Source organism: Cyrtonyx montezumae, unplaced genomic scaffold, assembly GCF_038088225.1.
Source record: "Cyrtonyx montezumae isolate F1298 unplaced genomic scaffold, pur_monq_1.0 scaffold_1, whole genome shotgun sequence".
Taxonomy (NCBI): Eukaryota; Metazoa; Chordata; class Aves; order Galliformes; family Odontophoridae; genus Cyrtonyx; species Cyrtonyx montezumae.
In genome coordinates this window covers 17,379,448-17,400,541 of record NW_027071825.1, presented here as the reverse complement: position 1 = coordinate 17,400,541, position 21,094 = coordinate 17,379,448, and the positions used below count along the sequence as shown (strand labels likewise).

At 37.3% G+C, this 21,094-nt stretch overlaps 1 protein-coding gene across 3 annotated transcripts in view; it reads right to left on the bottom strand.

Annotated features, from left to right (window-relative positions):
• Nucleotides 1–14,485, bottom strand: part of AGL (amylo-alpha-1, 6-glucosidase, 4-alpha-glucanotransferase) — a 32,606-nt gene extending 18,121 nt beyond the window's left edge. For 2 of the 3 annotated variants that reach the window (XM_065742167.1, XM_065742158.1), the window contains exons 1-11: nucleotides 14,338–14,485; nucleotides 11,865–12,075; nucleotides 10,863–11,029; nucleotides 10,193–10,396; nucleotides 5,419–5,600; nucleotides 5,019–5,130; nucleotides 4,423–4,543; nucleotides 4,143–4,245; nucleotides 3,954–4,051; nucleotides 3,272–3,411; nucleotides 734–921 (exon numbers count right to left, since the gene is read on the bottom strand). In XM_065742167.1, coding sequence (XP_065598239.1) covers nucleotides 734–921; nucleotides 3,272–3,411; nucleotides 3,954–4,051; nucleotides 4,143–4,245; nucleotides 4,423–4,543; nucleotides 5,019–5,130; nucleotides 5,419–5,600; nucleotides 10,193–10,396; nucleotides 10,863–11,029; nucleotides 11,865–12,075; nucleotides 14,338–14,419 — 1,608 coding nt within the window. In that variant the 5' untranslated portion in view covers nucleotides 14,420–14,485. Of the gene's footprint in view, nucleotides 1–733; nucleotides 922–3,271; nucleotides 3,412–3,953; nucleotides 4,052–4,142; nucleotides 4,246–4,422; nucleotides 4,544–5,018; nucleotides 5,131–5,418; nucleotides 5,601–10,192; nucleotides 10,397–10,862; nucleotides 11,030–11,864; nucleotides 12,076–14,337 lie in introns of those variants that run through there. The other variant, XM_065742177.1, reaches the window with a different exon arrangement.
• Between the last annotated feature and the right edge of the window lie 6,609 nt (nucleotides 14,486–21,094).

Below are 21,094 nucleotides of genomic sequence, written 5' to 3'. Positions count from 1 at the left end.
AATATATTTTTAATGGAAGCCATCCATTGTCAACTACGTATAGGCAATCATCAGTGTGAATATTAACCAAATATAAATGAGGTCTTAATATACACAGTTTAAGAAAATAGTCATAACTGGTAACATTCATAAAATTATGAATTATGAATTTACAAATTACCTAAATAATTCTAGAAAATATCCTACACAACTAAACTCTGTGTAAAACTACCAGTTCAGTACAATTTCTGGATGTGGGCTCAGTAGAGAACAACAAGCACTAAAATTTTACCAATAAGCTTGACTAAATTAACTTTTTCTGTTGCTTTTGTAAAAACTTTTAAATTATGGAATATACAAACCTTCCTGTTTACTTCAGCAACAATAAAACATATATGGCAAATAAACACTAATACTTTTTACCAAGTCTTAGATATGACAGACTAGAACTGACATACTAGACACTAGCAGTGACTTCATTTCAGTCTGCAGCTGCATGGGCAGAAAGTTTCCCATACCCATCAGTGCCTTCAGTATTTCAGCTGAAATGGAGAATGAAAACATACAATAGCTATGCATTTTGCTAACTGTTTAGAGTAACTGAAACTACATCTAAACATTGCCAGTCAAGAAACATTGTCTACACTGGAGTAAGCTTCATTCACACATAGACCCTGCAGATTTTGTATAAGCAGTATGAACTTATTTCACAGTCAGAACCTGCTTTACCATCAGTGTGCTTAGTCTCACGTACCTCAGCTACATGAATAGGAGTTGAGTGACAGTTGTCAAGACGAACACCATGGAAATGTTTGGCAGTGATTTCAGTATATTTTTTCATATGTGCCCAGAGGTATGGGCAGTCCTCAGGTTTGCTACCATACCGCAGTTTCACACTGTCTCCCCAACAAATAAGCTCTCTTCTCAAGTAAACATTTGAACCTGTAAGGGAAATAAATGCATTATAGTATATGTATGGGATAGAATGTGTACCAAAAGATGTGGCACTTTGTGTTCCACTAAAGAGCCAAAGAATGCTCAGCACCATTCTGGATAGTGAAGACAGAGCTACTCCATTGCTCTCAGCTACTTCCAGGCTGGCTATACTGATTTTAGATAGTCATTGAACCTTGGATTAGATAGGAAATTTATTCATCTGAAAAGCAATCATGCCTGAGCAAAGAGATCATCATTCAGCCAGACTAACTCCATAAGGCTCATGTTATGGGCATACACAGTGACAGTTGCACAGTCAGAACAAGCAGCTAGCAAGAAGAGAGCAGGAATTTTAAGATAGCTCTACTATCAAAAACATTACTTAAGCACAGTCTACATTATGTCTTGATGCAGGTAATTAAAAAATAAAACAAAAAACTTTCTTTGGATATTTTTAGGAAATAAGGGAAATTTTCTAAACTAGCTGCATTTCAATTGCTATTCCTGTGCCCTTACGTACCATCTTTTTACACTGCTTTATGGTACACATTATTCCTACTGAGACTAGATGTGGAACACAAGTACACAGAACAAAAAAAGCCATAGATCAATCCAGAGAAAACACAGTGATGTAAGTAACTAAAACCATTGGACAAAAGAAAAAAAAATCCCTGGAAGGAAGGACAATTATCTGAAAGGCAACTGAAAAACACATTAAATATTTATTATCTTTATCAACATGTAAAGGAAAAAGCTAATAGAAGGCAGTGAAATGGCTGCATATTACTTTGAATGGTCTGCCAGCAGCACACTTCATTATGGAGTATCAGTTGGATTCCCTTCTAGAGCAGACTCAGCAATATTTCTGCTTTTTTTTTTTTTTTTTTTTTTTTTTTTAAATCAAACTGATTTTTGTTTGATTCAATTCAAAAAGCTGATCACAAAAGATTTGGCAGCCTTTTCTTTCTTTAAAAACAAAACAAAACAAAAACCCAACAAAACAAAACACTTCAATAGCATTGCTGATCCCAAAGAAGTTAGTATGTATTTTCCAGCATGGTAAATACATACTGTCTATTACGTTCACAATTAATCCACATACTTAGGTGGATTTATTTTCTTGATGATGCCTGCATACGTATTATGAACACATACTGAAGGTGCCCCTAATGCAGAGCTGACAAACATCTAAAATAAACTTAGAAGTCAGTAACAGAAATAACACTGTTAGTAGTTGGCTTTTAACACCAACATCAATATTTTCAGTTCAATCATTAGTAATCCTTCCCCTTGTGAGCATAACGATGGTCCTTTCCGTTCTGATGCAGAATATAGACCACAAAGAATAGAAAAATAGAGCAAATACAGTCTCTGCAGAGAAAAACTCTTCTTCATCAACTGAAATTGAAGTTTGACACAGCATACAGTATTACCTAATCTCATCCTCCTGCCAATGAATATTTAAGGTACTTTTTGTTTGTTTTTAAAACACATTTATTAATAAATATATAAACCCTAAACTAACTCCACAATAGTCAAAATATTATTTTCAACAACCTCAGCCTCCTCCTGCCCTGAAAACAACGCAACAAAAATACTCACCAGTATTCTTCATTCATGTTTGAATGTAATTGAGGGTTTTGAAGAAATTATCTGTAAGCTAGTACTTCAGAAATTAATATACAACCTTTCCTTTAGATTATAGCTACCAGCAATTTTACAATGACAAACCAGTGTTTTTTTCAGTGTGACTCTACTTACACAGTTATGCTGAGACTTCCCTATAGAGCAGTTCTACAGGTACCAAAGGTGACCTGCTCCTTTGTACTGATGTTAAGAGGGGAGGAATGAGTCCCTCTCCAAAGTCTCTCCCTGTCTCATCCCAACATCATTCCATGTGCTCACTGCTCATCTGCCTGACTGGTGCACACTGGACCTTTCAAAAAGCCAGTTTTTACTCATTAACTTACGTAATAATATTCACAGTTTTATCATATTAATTTTCTACTGTCTTATGGAAGTGCCAACTAGCGGTGTTGGAATAGAGTACAAGGTAAACAGCAGAAGTAGGGGAGGCAAGATGGCTCCATTTCAGCAGTAGAAAGCTGGTAATTTCTGTCTCAAATCTTCTGAAATGGTATGTCAAATCCATTTTTTTAGTTGATCTTTAACATGCTGAATAGAAATAGAAGTGCTATAAACAGTATTTGCCTGCTATTTGGCTTTTTGCAACTTAATAGGAATATTTGTGGGAAAAAATAAACTAAATAAAATAGACTAAACATGTAGTCTATTTATTATGCTTTGGCTAGAATATTAAAAGGTTAACAAGACTATTCAAATTTCTTTTACAAACCTGGTTCTGCAAAGTTTCTAAGAGGATCATCACCCATAACCCATCCATTATGGGCCATGAAATAACAAGCTTTATCTGGCTGATGCATCATACTTTGTTCTTCCTCCACAGTCAGGTCTTTGAATGGATAAGTAAAATACCTATGGAATTGATAGGCAATTAAAAAAAACCAACAAACTGAAATCCACCGCCTTTGAAATTAAAATATCTGCTATGAACCCACTTGAAGTTAAAAAATACAAATAGCAGTAGTTAACAATAAATGATGGTGAGTTTTCTATTTTGTATCATGTTTTGAAGGAGAAAAGACAGAGGCCGCCCTATCTTGATGTGAGGTGGTAGTGTAAAATTAAAGTCACAGACCTTCTGATACATTAGTGGCACCAAGTACATCAGATTTAAATCTTTCAAGTTTTTCTAGTTTCATACCTTTTTCAACTACAAGAGCAATTTGCACTACATAAGGTTTTAGTGTGTTCTGAGAACACTTAATGCCCTCCAAAGTCACATTCGTTATTTAAGTCATTTTTTTTTCATTTAAAATACAGTCAATTAATTGATAAAGTGATGTTTATGGGACAGAAAAAGAAATAATTATGCTTTTTAACATTTACTTTTAATGATCTTTGTATTCACATTCCCTGAATAGATTCTAATGTTTTTAGCAACAAAAAAATAATACCTGGTAACTAAAGGATATTTTCTACTAATAGGACCTAGTTTAGGACCATGACCAGCCAGCCGTTCATACACCACAGTTCCTGCAAGACAGTTGACAGCCTAGAAGTAATTAGATTGTGCATTATTAGAATGCCTGAATTTATTTGCAATGGAAAACAATACAGCATTTAAAACACAAAAGCTGTAAAACCTGCTCTTGATGATGATGAATCTGTCTGTATTGCTCAGCATTCAGTTCCTCAATTCTCTTGCGAAACCAGTTACAACATTCTTCTATTGCACCTGGTCCGTTGCTTAGCAGGAAGACAGAGCAGAGAACAATCAGAATAGTTTAGTTTTAAAACATGTAAGTGAAATAAAATTTTTCTTATATCTGAAAAAGATTTCATTTATTGTTGTTATTTTTTTTTTGTTGTTTTGTAAATTTAACTTCACTTGTAAATTTTAACTTGTGGTTAATGATACAATACCTGTGTGGTATGAATGTTGCCAATGCTATATTCATATCTACAGTACAGCCAAATCGTCTATAATCAGGGTCTTGAACTATTTGAAGATGTTGGTTTGGATCAGATTTAGTGCCTATTTTGCCTGAGGACAAAATGAAAACAGCATCCATAAAATAAAATTTACTTTTAAAAGACATACAGCTTAAACAGTTCAAGCACAAGCAAAATACAGGCAGACAAAAAGCTCTGAAGGAGTAAAAAGGAAAAGAATATCTAAAGTTTAAAGTATGCAAGAGTTGGCTACTTAAAAATACTTGCTCTCAGTTATGATACTGGATTATGGTTAAAAAACAAAAGTGCTTAAAAAAAAAAAAAAAAACAATAAATCTCCTCTCTCCAGAACTATTTCCCAGACTACTCAGCATAGTCTTCAGAGCCTTTACCAGGACTCAAAAGATCCTCATGTACTTAGATCAGCGTGGTAGATTTTTCACATGGTAACAATTGGGATTATTTGATTTTATTTGATTTTCCAGATAGGGCCCTTTGGAGTTTACCTATAAATTTTCTTGAATCATAAAGAATCTGCCTGCTCCAGCAACACACTCTTTCTTTACCTTTAGTTAGAAGGGTTCTAAATTGCTGCACAGCTTTATTAACATCCACTTGGAAAAATTCCCATAGTTTAATTTTTGGATATATATCTTCCCAAATGATTTTACGGATACACTGTAAAAAGAAAAATTACATCAGTTGAGGCAGATGATTAATATGACCAGAGAAAAGCTAAGTGCTCATATGAATTGATCAGAGGGAAAAACAAAAAAAAGCAAAAGCAAACAACAAGCAAAAAACAAAAACAACAACAGGAAGAGACTTATGCTGTTAAATATACCTGCAAAGTACATCTGTTGTGTGTTTCCACAGCAGAATTGTGGATTGACAATTTGAACTGGTAAAGGCTTATTCAGCAGTTTACAATGTTCATTAGCTTACACTTATTTCTCATTTACTTACATTCAGGTGATGGTCATTTTCAATCAAGGGAGGGACCCCTTTATCAATACACCTTCCATCAGCTACCATACAGCTCAGGTGCCACAGTGCTCTATCTAAGACCCAGGCTGGCTTCAGGTGAGGAGAATTTACAAGGTTATAACCACATTCTGGATGCATCCTGAGCCACTCACTGTTAGCAGCTTATTCAAGAAAGGGAGGAAGAAAAAAAAATAAGTATTCAGCTTGTGTACATTATGCAAAAAATCTTAACACCAGAAAGCTAAGGTACTACACTATGTTTAAGTAGCTCACATTTCAATTAAAGTTTTCCATGCTAATAGCAAACAGCATCTTATGCAGATCTGTGCATTACTGATAGCTATTTGTTTTGTAACAGTTTCAGAGACGGTAGAGAAACTTTTTGTTATGTAAAAATATGTAACAGTATCAGCAATTCTAAAATACTAAGGAAAGAAAAGTAACATTTGTTTTGCTTAAAATAAATGAAATAATGGATGTGAAATTCCCATTGTATGTTGAAAGCAAAACTCTCATCCCCAACCAGGATCTACAATAGCCTAAGGTGTTACGTATATTTTCATTCTTACCTGATGCTGCACAGAGTAAGATGTTAGGAAAATATACCCCCTCCCCCCCAAAAATAAAATAAAATAAAAAATTAAAGTATACAACATTGGGCTTTTAAGGATTGATTAGCTTGTGTAAGCAATCAAAAGCAGCTTGTGTAAATAACTGAAACGACAGTGGTGGAAAGGGTTGCCACAGCATCTCGCATGAGTAGTAGCAGTACACTGTCTGTGCAGGCAAAGTGAACACTAGTTCACATCAAACATGGATGTCACTATTTTCCAGTTGTATCCAGTGGCATCCACATGTATTGTTTGGTAAGAATTCAAAGTTAAGGAATCTTAACTTGAAACTGGGTGTGAATTTCTAATACATTAGTATGCATAGAGCAGTATGATTTTAAAACATATAGAGCAACAGGAACTTCAATTCTAGTAATGTAACAAAGAAAAAAGGCTTCAATTGTTAACTTCTTTCTATTTTTGAAATTGTCCTAATCATATAGTTTAACTGAAAATAATTTCAATACACATTTTAAATGAATATCTGCAATTGAGAAAGAATATACACCACATGCTGTTTTGGATATAACAAAAAAAAGTTGCTGCTCAAACTTTCCAAGATTTTTTTGATCATTCTTCAAAAAACACATCTTAACCCACTAGTTCAGAAAAGCAGTGAAAGTATCAAACAGAAGGAAAAAAAATAATGAATTATTATATTGAAAACCAAGAAACAGTCATTAACATGCTCCAAATAGTAGTAGAAAAAGTAACAACAAAAACAAGTTTGTTTAGCTCCAAGTCCAAACAAAAAAAAGTCAAAGGTAAAGAAAAGAGTGTACTTTCCCACTCTGTAGTTTAGAAGAGCTATTCATACACCTCCTGCGTTACATTTCAAGACCATTACGAACATGGCAAAACTCCATGTTTATAAGGTCAAACCATTTCTGGAAGCTAAGCTCTTCATGGTTTAAAATGTCATGTACAAGTAACAGTACTTTACTTATTTTAAAGCTACATAAAGTAATAATAAACTCATGCTAAGAAATGTGAGATTGGACCAACCACAGAACTTTTTTTTTTTTAATATGTGCCTTTCATAAAGCAAACAAACAAACAAAGCCACCCCATGCTCAAAAGCCCAAACTATCCTAGCCTACTCATTCAAGAAGAACCAGAATTTACTACAAAGGACTTCCATGACTACATACAATGAATTCTAAATAGGCAGTACAATCTAAATCTATTGTTACTATTGGGGAAAAAAAAAAAAAGAAAAAGTCAACAGGCTTTTGGTAAACTGATTCCGGTAAAGAACAGAACTACGTTTTCTGATAAGATGATAAGAAATGGCATCTGGTTTGTGCCGAAGGTTTTGATGGAATATCAGGAAGCGTTTCTTTACAGAAAAGTAGCTAGGCATTGGAAGAGTGCCTAGGGAAGTAATAGAGTTATCATCCCTGGAAGTATTTAAGAGATGTGCAGATGTGGCATTTAGGGACATGGCTTAGCAGTGGACTTGATAGTTAGGCAATGGTTGGACTCGATATTCTTATGGATCTTTTCCAACATAAATGATTCAATGATTTACAACATTAAAAAAAAATCTGCTTCTAGAGAAAAAAAAAATGCACAAAGCAAAACTTGTGATTACATTTGTTACAGAGAGTGACAAATCACACAAACAAGTATAAAAATATTTCAATAGAAAGATGGAGAATTACACAACCAAGTTCTAAAAGTTGTTACATCCTCACGTAAAGAACATTGCCCTATTCCATGCTTTTCCAAAGACTGATTTATTGTTATATAAATTAAATAGAAACAACACTTAGTTGTGATGCTCGCTGCCTAGGACTTCTTTTTTCCCTTTATAAAGCCAAACAAAGGCAGTGTTTGATGTCATTGGCCAAGGGATTGGAAGCAGGATTTACTGCAAGTGTTAAATTGCATTTAGACAATAGTAGACTTCTCTGAAAGATAAATAAAATGTATTTTATTTCCTTTATAAAAGGAAGAATTGTCTTTTTTCTAACTCTTGGTAAAAAGTAAATGCAAGTGAACACATTATTCTTATTTCAGGTTGGTTGTTTGAACACACTGAAGGGAAAACACCCAACAGGGCTCACCTACTCAGTTACCAGGCAGAGGATGCAAGTTTATCTGTGATATTCTGACTAGCATGCCAAAGGTGCATTCATCTACATTACATGTATGGTCAGGCCATCATTGCTTCTTCCAAGAGAAATTAACATTCTCCACTATATACTATATTCTCTACTATAGAAGCATTCTACACTTCTTTCCAGCAGAAAACAAACAAACAAACATTCAAGCTTAACCACCTCAAAATGAAAGTGAATTATCTAACTGTACAGTAGCGATGTTGGTAATGACTGCTGTGTGCAGACAGCTAATGAGCTGTTACCAGCATGAGAGGATTTGTCGCGAGATAATTCTGTGCTTTAGGCCTTTTATGCAGACATACTGTAGAATTAATAAATAATGCACAGCATACATAACCCACTCAAAATAACTGACTAAAAATTTTGTCTTTTATATTCAAAAGAAACATTTTTTTTATGATTTAACTATAAAAAAGTCCAACTTCCATCTGATCAGGTTGTACATACAAAGGATACCTTAAGTATGCAGTTTTGCATTTCAGAAGCCCCTAAAATACATACTTTCATCTGCACATGCAAAACTACAGCTTTAGCAGTCAATGATCATTTACATATATTTCTGCTTATGCTAAATCTGGCATTTAGCTAAGTTTGTAGTCAGTTGTGAATCAGGAAGTTAATTAACAACCAAAAGGAGAAAAAAAACATTCATCTCTCTTTTTGAGTACAGAAGCTTGAAGCCATCAAATACAGTTTGATTAATAACTGAAGTCAGAACCTTGGTCATTTGAAGACACTTATAAGCATCCATACACCATGGTATAACTAAAAAAATAGTTTACTCATTCACCCCACCAACGAAAAATAATTTGAAAACTGGCAAAGTCCTTCAGCTAATGTAACCAAGTAAAAATGTTGCTGTTTTCTCAAGTATATTTTGAAGTCTAATAATTAGTTTTAACTTAGATATTTCTGTCCTCAAAAACATTTTCCTTGGTAGCATGCAAATATACAAGATCTCAAGCATGTGTGAAATCAAATAAACTTTTTGTTAGTTGTTAAAGGGAAAGATTTTTTTTTTTCTCATGACAATGTCAAAAAAGCCAAGTTCCCTTCAGACACAAGGTCAAATACCACTCTTAGGAAAGTAACATTTCAACAGACAGGGCAAACAACAGAGCCCATTTTACACTGCAGATTGGCTAAGAATGTCTGGCAACAGTCAACACCAAATAACTAAAACAAATAAAAGCTTGTAATTCATAGAAATCTTTGATTGGGAGTTGTTGGGTTTTTGGTTTTTTTTAAGCATTGGAGGACCACAATAAGAATGTTAACAGACATTTGTTGCTCTTTCTGCCAAAAGAATACTAATTATTGCAGCCTTCAAGAGAAGAGCATAAGGTGAAGACTGCATTTTAAATATAATCAAAATTATCTTGTAATTGTAATAGCTAAACATAGAAATAATGAAATACTATGACTGGCTTCTCAGTCAAACTGAAAACAGTCCCACTGTCCCTCTCTGCAGGGCAGACAGTGTTAGATATGAAGAGCAATTGGATGCAAAACCTTCAGTGCACTGGCAAATTTCTGATTAAAAAACAAAACAAAACTGTCTACTTCAACACCAACACATAGCATTTCCTTCACCACTTAATCCTAGGCCCTTGTCTCTATTCTGATTCCTATCCACACATTAGAAATCATTACAGCAGTAATAAAAATAAAAAATAGCAATAATAATTCTGTTAACAATAATGTAGCCAGTTTAAGTTAATGTTAAATTCATCATATAGACCGAAAGTAGCACACAATAGATCATAAAAATAAGCATGATATTATGAAAAATACAGGCATGCACAGTTCAGTAATTCCATCTAAGATGGGCTCTACTCAAGCAACAATACAAAATGTTTTTACATCTGTTATGGAGTCACAGCTGTTGCAGTTTAAAAGATTCTAAGACAGAGAAAAATAAGCTGCTTAAAAGATAAAGGAAAAAAAAATAAAAGTTAAAGGAAATAACAAAATAAAATTATAGGGCGAACTTGGTTATTCACATAGAAATCATACCAGTATGATTGTAGACTACATCCGTGATGCAAAGCATATTCCATTCATTTTTCATTTTTTCCACAAGAGCTCCTATATCGCTCCAAGTGCATTTTTTGTTATGGCTTGAAAATTCAGGATTTACTTCTAACTGATCAGCCAGTGAATAACATGATCTAGACATTCCGAGCTTCTGCAGTGGTGTGAAATGAATCATATTGTAGCCTATAAAATAAGAAACCATTGATTTAATTAAAAAAAAAAATCAAGTTTCAGTGAAAAAAGTTAACTGACAGAAGCATAATAAATTACAGTTACAACATACACATTTTCCTAGTATTTCAAAATATCCAGTATAAATTAAATCTGAATCTTTACTTTAAAATTTTACATTGTATTTTTTTTTAAGTTGTCCTCTCATTTCTACAAATTTCATACCTATCTGAAATCAACAGAATACAATAAAAGTAGATTCCTGTATTAGGAAATCCTGAATCTCTGCACTTCTGCAAGTACTTAAATCTGACTACTTAAATCTACTGACTTAATCTGTTAATTAAAATTGAATCCAGGGGAAAATATTTGATACACAAACTAAGCACAAATGAACTGTGAACTCTCAGTGTAAGTTTGTTTTCTCATCACAAGATTTAAAATAAGGGGTATCCTTCTACATACGTATTGACATTACCTGTTTCTTTTGCAACTTTAAGCCTATTTTCCCACTCATGGAATGGTCCCAGACACTTAGCAAGGAATGTCTGGAGGGTAACACAATCCAAAGGTAATACATGGTTATCGGCTCCAACACGCAAAATAGGATCCACAACTATGTAACCTCCACCACTTTTCTCATTTCTAGGAGAAATAATTTTCATTGGTATAGTAAACACACATTGCACCAATCAAGTTTCAGAAATAAAATCCAATAAGCACCGCTATTTCAAATACACAGTAACTCAGTGGAGTGGCTGGGGAGAAAGGACTGCAGATAACCTAATAAGAAACAGAGGAGGGATGTTCATGGCGTAGGCAGCATCCCTCTGCTGGGCTTAGGCCAGCTGCTAACAAGAATACTATTAACAGTTTTGAACTCTACACAAGAAAGATACTTTTGTTACCCTGGGAGACAAAATACTGATTCTTCTTTCAGAATAAGGATGGAAACAAAGAAAACAGGACCGCCTAACTGTTACACAAAGACGTCCATTTGGATCACCTTCCTGGAAAAGAGATCTGAGCTAAACGTACTTTTAAACCTAAGGGAATTTAACTACCAGTTATCTTTCAGGAACTCAGAGGCCTTTACAGACACTGTCATTCTCCTCCGTTGAAACAAAGAAGGAAGTTAATAACTTGAAGTAAAGAATGACAGAACTTTTATGCTAGAAAAATAGAGAACCTCCAATTCTAAAGTGCTGATGAGTGAAATCTTGCAAAAATGTTCTGCTTTTCCAATATTCACAGAAAATTGATCACCACAGCAAATTCTCCAGAACATATTTGTATTGGAAAGTCTTCAACAACCTCAACAGCTGCTGCCTTTCACTAGCAGATTCAGATAGATTTCATTGTTGCACTTAAAAAATGCACGGAAAAAATCGTGATTTTATTCTTAACAACAATTTCTTCAGGTTAAAACAAACCAAAGGAATAGACTGCATTTTGGCTGTAAGTACAGTGCTTCACTTACCCAAGACTAAAATAGTACTGATATGACCCAGAAATTTGGAGATCTAACTTGCAATATTTGTCCGAGTCATCCTCTTTTCCTGTGGGATTGTGCCATGATAGCGTTCTGAACTTGTGACGATCAAATACTTCTCCAGAAGCTGGATAGTTTGTATACACAGTGACATGCTTGCCCTGAAGAGTTGGGCCCAGTCGGAACTGCAGTTCAAACCCTCAAGAAAAAAAAGAAAAAAAAAATTCTTATCAGGCAGACTAGACATTTCTACTCATTAATAAGAAATTGTATGGTATTATGTTAGGAAGAAAATGCACTAACATATCTGCCAAGACCTTTTGCACAATTGTATATGTCTAGAGCATCTTTTCCTCCTGCTTTCCAAACTATTTTCTTCACACTGTCCATCTAAGTCTTTTTCATTACTTACTGAGCACTTTTCATCTCCTATTCAGTTTGTTCTGCTTTGCTTTATAAAGTCTTGGAAATAAAACATAACAGAAGATCACGGTTATCAAACTACATACAATTTTAGGCAGGTTGTCATATATGTAGTACTGTGGGAAAAAAAAGGAATATGATCTACTGGTACAATTTAAGTTTACCAAGCCTATATATTAGGTTGATCTACAAAAATATCTGGAAAAAAGGAACAAATTTGAAACCATAATACTTCAAATTCCTCCATTCTCCATTGAGAATTCACTAAAGTCTAAATTTTTTATGCTTTAACTGCAATCTACAGAGTACATACTACTAAACTGAGAGCTCAGCAAGTCTAGATGAGTTTTGTAATATATGCCACAGCTCACACACACTTCAGAAAGAACTGTATTTAGAATAAAGATACCCATCATGAAGGGAATACAATTAAGTTTATATACTATAATGTAAAAATGTGCTGTAGTCTGTTCAGCTAGATGTGAAGTATACAGTTTAGCCAGAAGGTTTCAGAATTAATTTTACTTGAAGGTGGGAGTGACTCCTACAATGTATCTGACTAGTTAGAGTCCTTTCCAAAGGACTGAAAGAGGTGCAAATGCTTGCCCAACTTTTACTAAACTACACACCAGTCATGAAGGTGACTGTAGTAACACTGCTTCTAGCCCTAATGGTCTACAAAATCAGAATTTTAAGAAATCACATTTGTGTATTTTTAAAAAGAGAAAGCTATCAATATACACATAATGAGTTATAAAGTCTAAGAGACTGAATAGTAGCACATTCTAGTATCTTAAATTGGAGCAAAGCAAATAAACAAAACAAGCCAAATAAGTGTTCATCATGTAGAATCCTAGCATATCTAATATCAGAATTTGATCTCTGAGTACATGTAAACCGAAGTCTCAGAAAGCTCACATCTTCTCTTATTAACATAACAAGTACTACATCAAGAATGCCATACAAAAGGGTGGTTTTAGAATCTGAATGTCTGTAATGAATAAATAAGCCCATTTCATTGTCAACAAAAAGTAATCTTCTTAAAACTCACTTCTGCAAGCTTAGTGCACTCTCTGCGGTACAGTCCTGACATTTTATTACAGGGATGACTAAAATTAGAGCACAGGGATATATGGCATCAATATCTTATTTCCTGTAACCGCTATACTGATATGAGGAATGCTGTGCTCAAAATTAGCTATGCCCTCTCAGAGACTGCTACCAGCAGAGGCATTCTGAATGTTTGATAGCAGTGCATTGCTGAGTCCTTCCAACAGAACTTACACAACTGGAGGAAAACAATAACAATGGTTGGAGCCAACACTGCACTTCTTCCCTAATGACATTTTTTAGATTACGTTGTCAGAAAGTTTTTAAATTAATATGCTTGAATAGAGTTGTTATTCTCAAGAGCCAAATCTCAATCCTCTACCAAAATAATTTGACATGAGGCTCCAACATAACGTGAAAACAAACAGAAGAGTTTCATGAGCAGTAACAGTTGCAACATTAAAAAAAGGTTCCTAAATAGATAGGCTTTGACTTTAGCACCTGAATTTGCTGACCAGCATAAAAACAGATTAGTTCTAGGTGGGACTGTCTTGGGGAATATACTTAAGAACACTTTCAAAGAGAAATATCAAGTTCATATTAGTATGCAGCCAAAATACCAACACAGCACAGACACAGGAAAGCTAACAGGTAAGACTTAGGAGCTGAGGATCCTGTGTTCTGAAACGCTACCTCAGTCCTTACAAAAGGTTTCTATCATCGGTATGTTTCACCGTTATTATATTAAAGACGAGGCGTTGCATAACATCGCAGATTAACACTACAGTTTGTCACAGGAGGACGTTTTGGGGTCAGTACAGGCCGGTTTGTACAGGGAGAGCCTCTGCCCCGCAGGGGCCGCATAGAAAACATTAAGAGGAGGAAGGATAAACAAAGCCCTAGAACAAACCAGCCCCGGCCGCCCTCCCTTTCTCGCTGCCCGAGGGCGGTGCACAGCCCCCGGCCGACCTCCCCTCACCCGGCCCACCTTGCTCCAGCCTGAAGAGGGTCTTGTCCAGCTTTTCCATCTCGTTGAGGTGCAGCAGCCGCGTCTCCCTATGGCTCGGCATGGCTGCTGGCGGCCGCTCGCGGCGGGCTCAGTGCGGGCGGGGAGCGGCGAGCCCTGCCGGGAGAACACACACACACACGCAGCCCCGGTGAGCGGGCACCCGGCAGGCAGGCAGCCGGCCGATGGGGGAACGCCTCCCGCCGCCGGGCCCGCTTACATCTTCCCCAGCCCTGGGGCGAGAGGAGACGGGGCGCGGGCAGGGAGGAGGAAAGGAGCACCCCTCCCTCCCCCGACCGTCAGCACCCGAGCGCGGCTCCCGGCCCCACAGGGAGGGGGGGCCCGGCACCTGTCGCTGCCGCCCGCCGGGTCCCTCACGCAGCCCCGCCCGCGCTCCTCTGCGCCCCCCATACTCACAGGCGGGCCCGCAGCGGCGCTCGCGTGGCTCCCGAGGACAGCAGCGGCGGACGCGGCCGAGCGGGGCCGGAGCAGCCTGACCGCTCTCGCTCGCGGTCTGCAGCTCTGGGCCGACCAGGCGGGCAGCCGCTTGCGCAGCCCCTAAAAGTAGCGACCAAGATCCGCAGACGCCTTTCCCCAGCCCTTGTCTTTGCTTTTTGGAAATAAACTTCACCAGCTCCGCCCGGCCCCTTCAGCACAGCTCGCGCGAGAGCCGCGGGCCCGCCCCGCGGATGGCGCTGCTCGGGGAGCGAGGCCGGGCGGGGCGGCGCTGCGAGGCGCCCTGAAGCTGAGCGAGGCGGCGATGCTCTACTCTGCATCCAGGGCTCCCGGCAGTGCCTTTTGCGCGCGCTGTGAGTGAGCTAGCATGGCAGGGTGCCCGCCAGAGAAGCTCGGAACGAAGGTCTTGCGCGATTCAAAAGGCGTTAATGAGCGCCCGGAGAGGCGGCCGCGCCGGTCCCGCCGCTGCCGCACGTGTTCCCTGAGCGCCGTACGTAGCGCCCGGCTCGGGCTGCAAACCCTAGGGCACCGCCATTAATCAGAACGCGAGGCGTTTTCGGAGAACACTGTTGCCTGAACGGCTGCCTCGGGCCTCACGTCGTGAGCTGCCCCCACCAGAAAGGTCAGCCTCGCGTTTTTGGAAGGTCAGTCTATTTTTATGGTCTAGAACTACATTAAAAAAAAATGCTTCTCGATTTACAGCCCCTTTGCTATACTGTTTATTTCCAAAGATAGCGTACTTGGGGAACTAGAAGTCTGCAAGGCTATTTTGACTTAACCATTTGCTTCCAGTCACCCAATGTGCCCCATACGCGCCGCCTGCCTCGCTACTTTGTACTCGGCTCCGTACGCCGTGCGCTGGACGGGTTTGCTGAAACAGAAGCGCAGCTCTACCCGCGGGCTGTGCCTAGTCCGAGGAGTCCTGGCAAGAATACAGTGTAGCCTTGGAGTACTTATAGGAGACCTTTAAGAAAAAGATGAGAGCAACTTCTTTCACCGGCAGATGGCGATAGGACGAGGGGGAACGGCTTTGTACAGAAAGAGGGGAGGTTTAGGTTAGGCGTTAAGAGAAGTTTGTCATTCAGATACATTACAGTAGGAAGAGAGTCAATAATAGCTTCAAAGTAAGAGTGAATACCATATCAGTGTCATTATAAGGAAATATTTTTTCAGCTTTTTTAAGGCCTACTCAGAACCTTCCTGTTTTCCCCACACACAATACACCTTCCTCATACTCTCTCCTTTTCATCATTCTGTTTCACAGCACAGTGTTACTGAATACTACTCCTTGCAGCAGCCTCAGGACACTTTGGGAAGCCTGTTCATGAGAAGTCAGGGCACATAAGTCCTATTACTCGTGGCTACCTTAAAGATTGACTTGGAAGTGTAGCAAAGTAGAATACTTCCATGACAGTATTTTTTTTTAAAGAAAAAAAAAACCCACAGAACAATAGCTCCCTATAAAACAAGCAAAAATAAATTCACAGAGAACTTAACTGAACTTCAAGCTGCCTGTATGCAGGAAATAATTATAATATAAACTTCAAAGTGATAACATTGTTTTCCTCAGTACCTCACTGCCCTGATCTGTAACTTGGTGGGTTAATACTGCATTCAAACAACAAGAAGCTTCAAAAGTATTGACTCTGTCTAGCTTTTGTCTTCTAATGGGGAGAACTCTCAGAAATGCAAACCTAACTTTGAAAGTTTGCAGCTTTTCCCTTAGATAAGTATATTTGCAGTTTGTTTAGGCTGCAGCCTTTTCTGTTAGATTGTTGCTACGCAGTGGCTGAAAAAGTGCTGTTCGGTATGGCCTTGGATTTCAGAATCTAGCACAAAGATAAAATATCAGACTGAACATTTAACTGATCACTTCCAGGCAATTTTTTAAATCTCTCTTCTAAATAGAACAGCAGATAAAAAAATAAATCTACACTGCCAATATTTATTTTAATAGAAACTTGTAAAATCTAATGCATTTATCTTTAAATAAGCCCAAATAGATATTATTGTCAGTGTAACTTTTAGATACTTAAGATATTTAACTGTGTTTTAGCTAACAAAAATCATTGATTCAGTTTTAGTGTCCTTCTGAGAAGGTGGTGAGTTGGTTTAAAATTATGTTTATTAAATGTTTTAATGGTATTCTTGTAATTCACATTTAACTAAGTTAAATGGTAAAGTCACACGTGCCAGACCATTTCTTTTATTTTACAAGTAGAACATACATCAGCTTGCTGAATTACCACCAGCATTTTTATTTCACTCTGAATTGTTCCAGTTAACTCCAGTGAGATAGTCTGAGGTCTTAGGTCTCAGTATATCTACTCTTAAAATAATTGTAATAATGCTCTGTTGAATGGAACTACTCTTTTTCGTATTTCCTCCACAGAAGTCAATATCTGAAGTTCTTGAGCACTCCATTTTCTTTACAATACTCCTTCTTATTGTATCAAACTGTAGCAAGAATACTATGGATGTTTTCCTAGTTCATTGAAATAGCTATCCTTAAGTCAGCCAGACAACTCCTTAAGCTCAAATGGTAAATAACTGTGGTTGTTGTATAAAACTGGCATCTGATTTTCAAACTAATAGCAATGTCTCATGTAACCTGAGGCTATCTAGCAGCTAAGAGAGGTCAGTAGGCCTGCTCTGTAATCTTCCAGTGCAGGCAGAAGTCAACCCAAAACTTAAAACAGCCCACCAGTGTGATACTTTGCAAGTGGGCAACACAGACCAGTTTGTAAACATTTGAAAGTCCCTGCAGTCATTTGGCTGAAACCTGCTTAAGTAAGCCTAAAATCCCTGCAAGCATTTTTACTGACCATATTTGCTATTTCTACATTATTATCACAGGTGCTGTGCAGGTACTAACTAGCATGCCACTGCAACTAGTAAACAGCACTGCTCATCAAAATCCCCAGAGATCAAGTAAGCATACTTTAACTCAGTGTATCCACACACATACACAAAGAAAGACATCTCAGGTCTGAACAAAGAACGAATGAAGTCTTGAAGGAGACAGACTAGGAATTTCCTCAGAAAAAGGTGGGAAAACTGGACATTGGTTGCCTGTGAGAAGCCTTCTAAAACCAGATAGGAAGGAATGGAAAATTAGTTCTCAGTCCCATAGAAAGGAATAAAGAAATTCAGAGCATAGAAGTGTATTATACCAGATTTCAATTATCTCAGTTTCATGTAACAACTGATGACCCAATCTGTGAAGTACCATAAAGCAAGGCACTTGTTGCTCAGTGGTTCTCCAGCAAGCTAGTTGCTACCTGTGAAGTAAAATAACAGCATCTCAGCACTTGTTGAAAGCACAATGAAGTTATTATAATAAATAGTAAAACCCCACAGAAATGGGGAAGAATATAGAAGCCCAATGAAAGTAGTAGTTCTTTCTTGAGGAAACTTCAGATGTGTACTTCTGATGGCTCATATTCCTTGAAACAATTAGTACGCTTTTACTGCAATGCAGTGAAAGATTTAATTTTGCTGTATACTAAGTTAAGCAGGAACTCTGAGGGAAGTGGCAAATTGCTACTGTCACAACATCTGGACAGACCAGGCTCAGATCGGTATAGGCAACTAAAGTTAGTTGTTTCAGCCTAGCAAGGAAATATTTTTATTTAAATCCTCTGTGTTAAAGTAGATATTCATCTTGATAGAAAAATATTGCACAAGCACGTAACAATATAATGCAATGGAAAGTGCATCAACAATAGTATGGAACATTAAAGTCCCAGGCTATAGCAAGAAAGGATAAACCCAAACACAACAGCCATGGATACAAAAATAAAGGAAAGCTACTCCTTACCCTCAGAAGACCTTAGGGATCTCGATGAAGATACCTTCACCTTCACTGCCAATCCTTAAATGAGGTCTGGGAAGGGCTGGATCCTGGCTCCATCCCTTCCAGTCACTCAGGGACATTGCACACACCTGAGTTCCCCTGGGTTGGCCCTGCCTTCCCACCAGGTGCTCAATCACTACTTCAGGCCGTGACTTAACATTTTTGCTACAGTGTACTTCAGCTGTTGATGAATCGGTAGACGGAAAACTAAAGCAGGTTTTTCTTAGTGGCTGCTGCCATCAGGTGGTTAGTTGGTGTAAATGATTGGAAGCCATAAATATGTTTCCCTTTTACCTTTAGATCACCGAGTTTTTTTGTATAAATATGTTTTGCAGTGCTGTTTTCTTCTTATAAGTGATGCAAATCATTTAAAAATAATTGAAAGTAGCAAGATACGATTAGAAAATAGAAATTAAGGTCAAAGGCAAGTATACATGGAAAGAACATTTCTGGAGGTCAAAGGAATACATTTATCACTTTGCTGGTTAAATGGTAAGTCAAGTGATAAAACTGCTAAGTTTCAAATTGTGCTAAAGCTCAAGGAAAAATGAATTAAGCATGGAGAAAAGGAGTTCATTCCCCATTGTGACCTTTATCTTCATTTATTTCCTTTTAGATTGTCAAGATAATTTCCATGACTCATGTTTTCCTTCTCTTTAAAGAAAAAAAAAAAGCACGTAAAAATCATATTATAGGAAAATGATCTCATCCTAAGGCAATATTTTTGTAATTATTTTCCTAATATATACTTAGCTAAGATAATGAAACTGAAAAACTTGAAAATAACTTGACTTAAATTCAGGTATGTCCTGCAGTGATAATTTCACCAGTAACACAATGAAGTTACTTGTCTAGTGCAGATGCATATGGATTCTGAGCATGGGTTGTCCTTCTAGAATTCTATGGTTTTTCTATGTTGTTAGATTAATAGCTAAGAGGAAAATTGATTATAGGGAACCACATAATAACATGGGGTCTGTTCAAAGCTAGCTGCAATGGCTTATTGTTTTTTATATCACTTTGGGCTTAAAAATTACCATGGGTATCAGTAGATGCACTGGACTGTGTAATACTTAATATTCAAAATTATATGTTTTTCTTGTTTCCTTAGTGAATCTCTGTTGCTTAAGAACTTTCATGTACTCATTATGCAATTGTCTGTTTAGTTGCTTTTGCAATTATATGCTTTCTTTTACTTCCTTATAACCTTGTCAGAAACCATGCAAAAAAAAAAAAAAAAGTCATCAGCTTCCTTTTATATTTGATATTACGTTATTTTCCATAAAAAAATAATTTGTTTGCCACTTGACATAATCTTCCTCTGGCATAGTTCTGTAGCAGATTATACAACGTTATTTCTCTTTATACTTGCAGTAAGGATAAAAGCCAACCACCAGTCCTCTGTTTCTCTAACTGATAATGAAGTTAAGATAGAAACCTCTGCTTTGCAATAAATGATTCATTGATGCTACTTGGATACTGACACAAGAACAAACTAGCATGCAGTATTACTTCTACATAGTTTTATATTTCTAACAGTGTTTCAGAGGTATAGACCTAATTCTGTCAATGAGTGAAGAACTTAAATAATTTTGAAGATTTTATTTTGGATATTAATTCACACTGTAGATTGTGTAAGCTGTGAACTCAGATTTTGGAAGTCTGCAATATTTAAGTAGATAGAACTGTCAAAGAAAATCTGACTAAATTAGTGGAGCTTGCCGCCACTGGGAGTGTTTAGACCTACTAATAAGCATCTGAATCACCTGAGTCTTTCACCAAGTATTTGTCAATACAAACATGATGTTTCTGCTCTGTGGGAAGGTAAAATTCCTGTTCTGCAGAAAGCAGTTAGAGCTAAACTTTTCCTTTTGCAAAAAGCCAGAAAGATGTAGCAAGAGGTGGATTTGTTGAACTGTCCCATTTCTCAGTGAGAATCTTTTTTGAAAATGCTAAATGCTCTTTTGGTTTATAAGGTTACTCTCAACAAACAAATCATTCTTTGGCAAGCCAGGTAAAACCAGGCTATTAGAATTCTGCCAACAGAGGTCATGCTGTAAGCTCAGCCAGTAAAAGCAATGGTGGCCCTACTCATGCCTTTGCTATTCAAGGTGTGTAGGGTGGGCTGTGTGAGGTACAGCCGTGTTTCTAGGAAATAAACGACTTCTTTGTTGTTCTGCTGTGATCTGTGATCAATTGAAAACTGAGAAATAAAACTCAGACTGTGTGTCTAAAGTCATCTTTGACAGCAAAGATTCAGTTAGAAACAGTATGTAGTTACTTCCTTGATAAAACAGCTGTGCAAGCATGTCTGTACGAGCATGCAAAGAGCACTGCAAACAAACTCGGCACGTCAGTGCTTTTACAAGGATAACGTCTGGGTAAAACCTGCAGGGCGAGGCTCTAGTTGCAAAATCAGGGCACCCA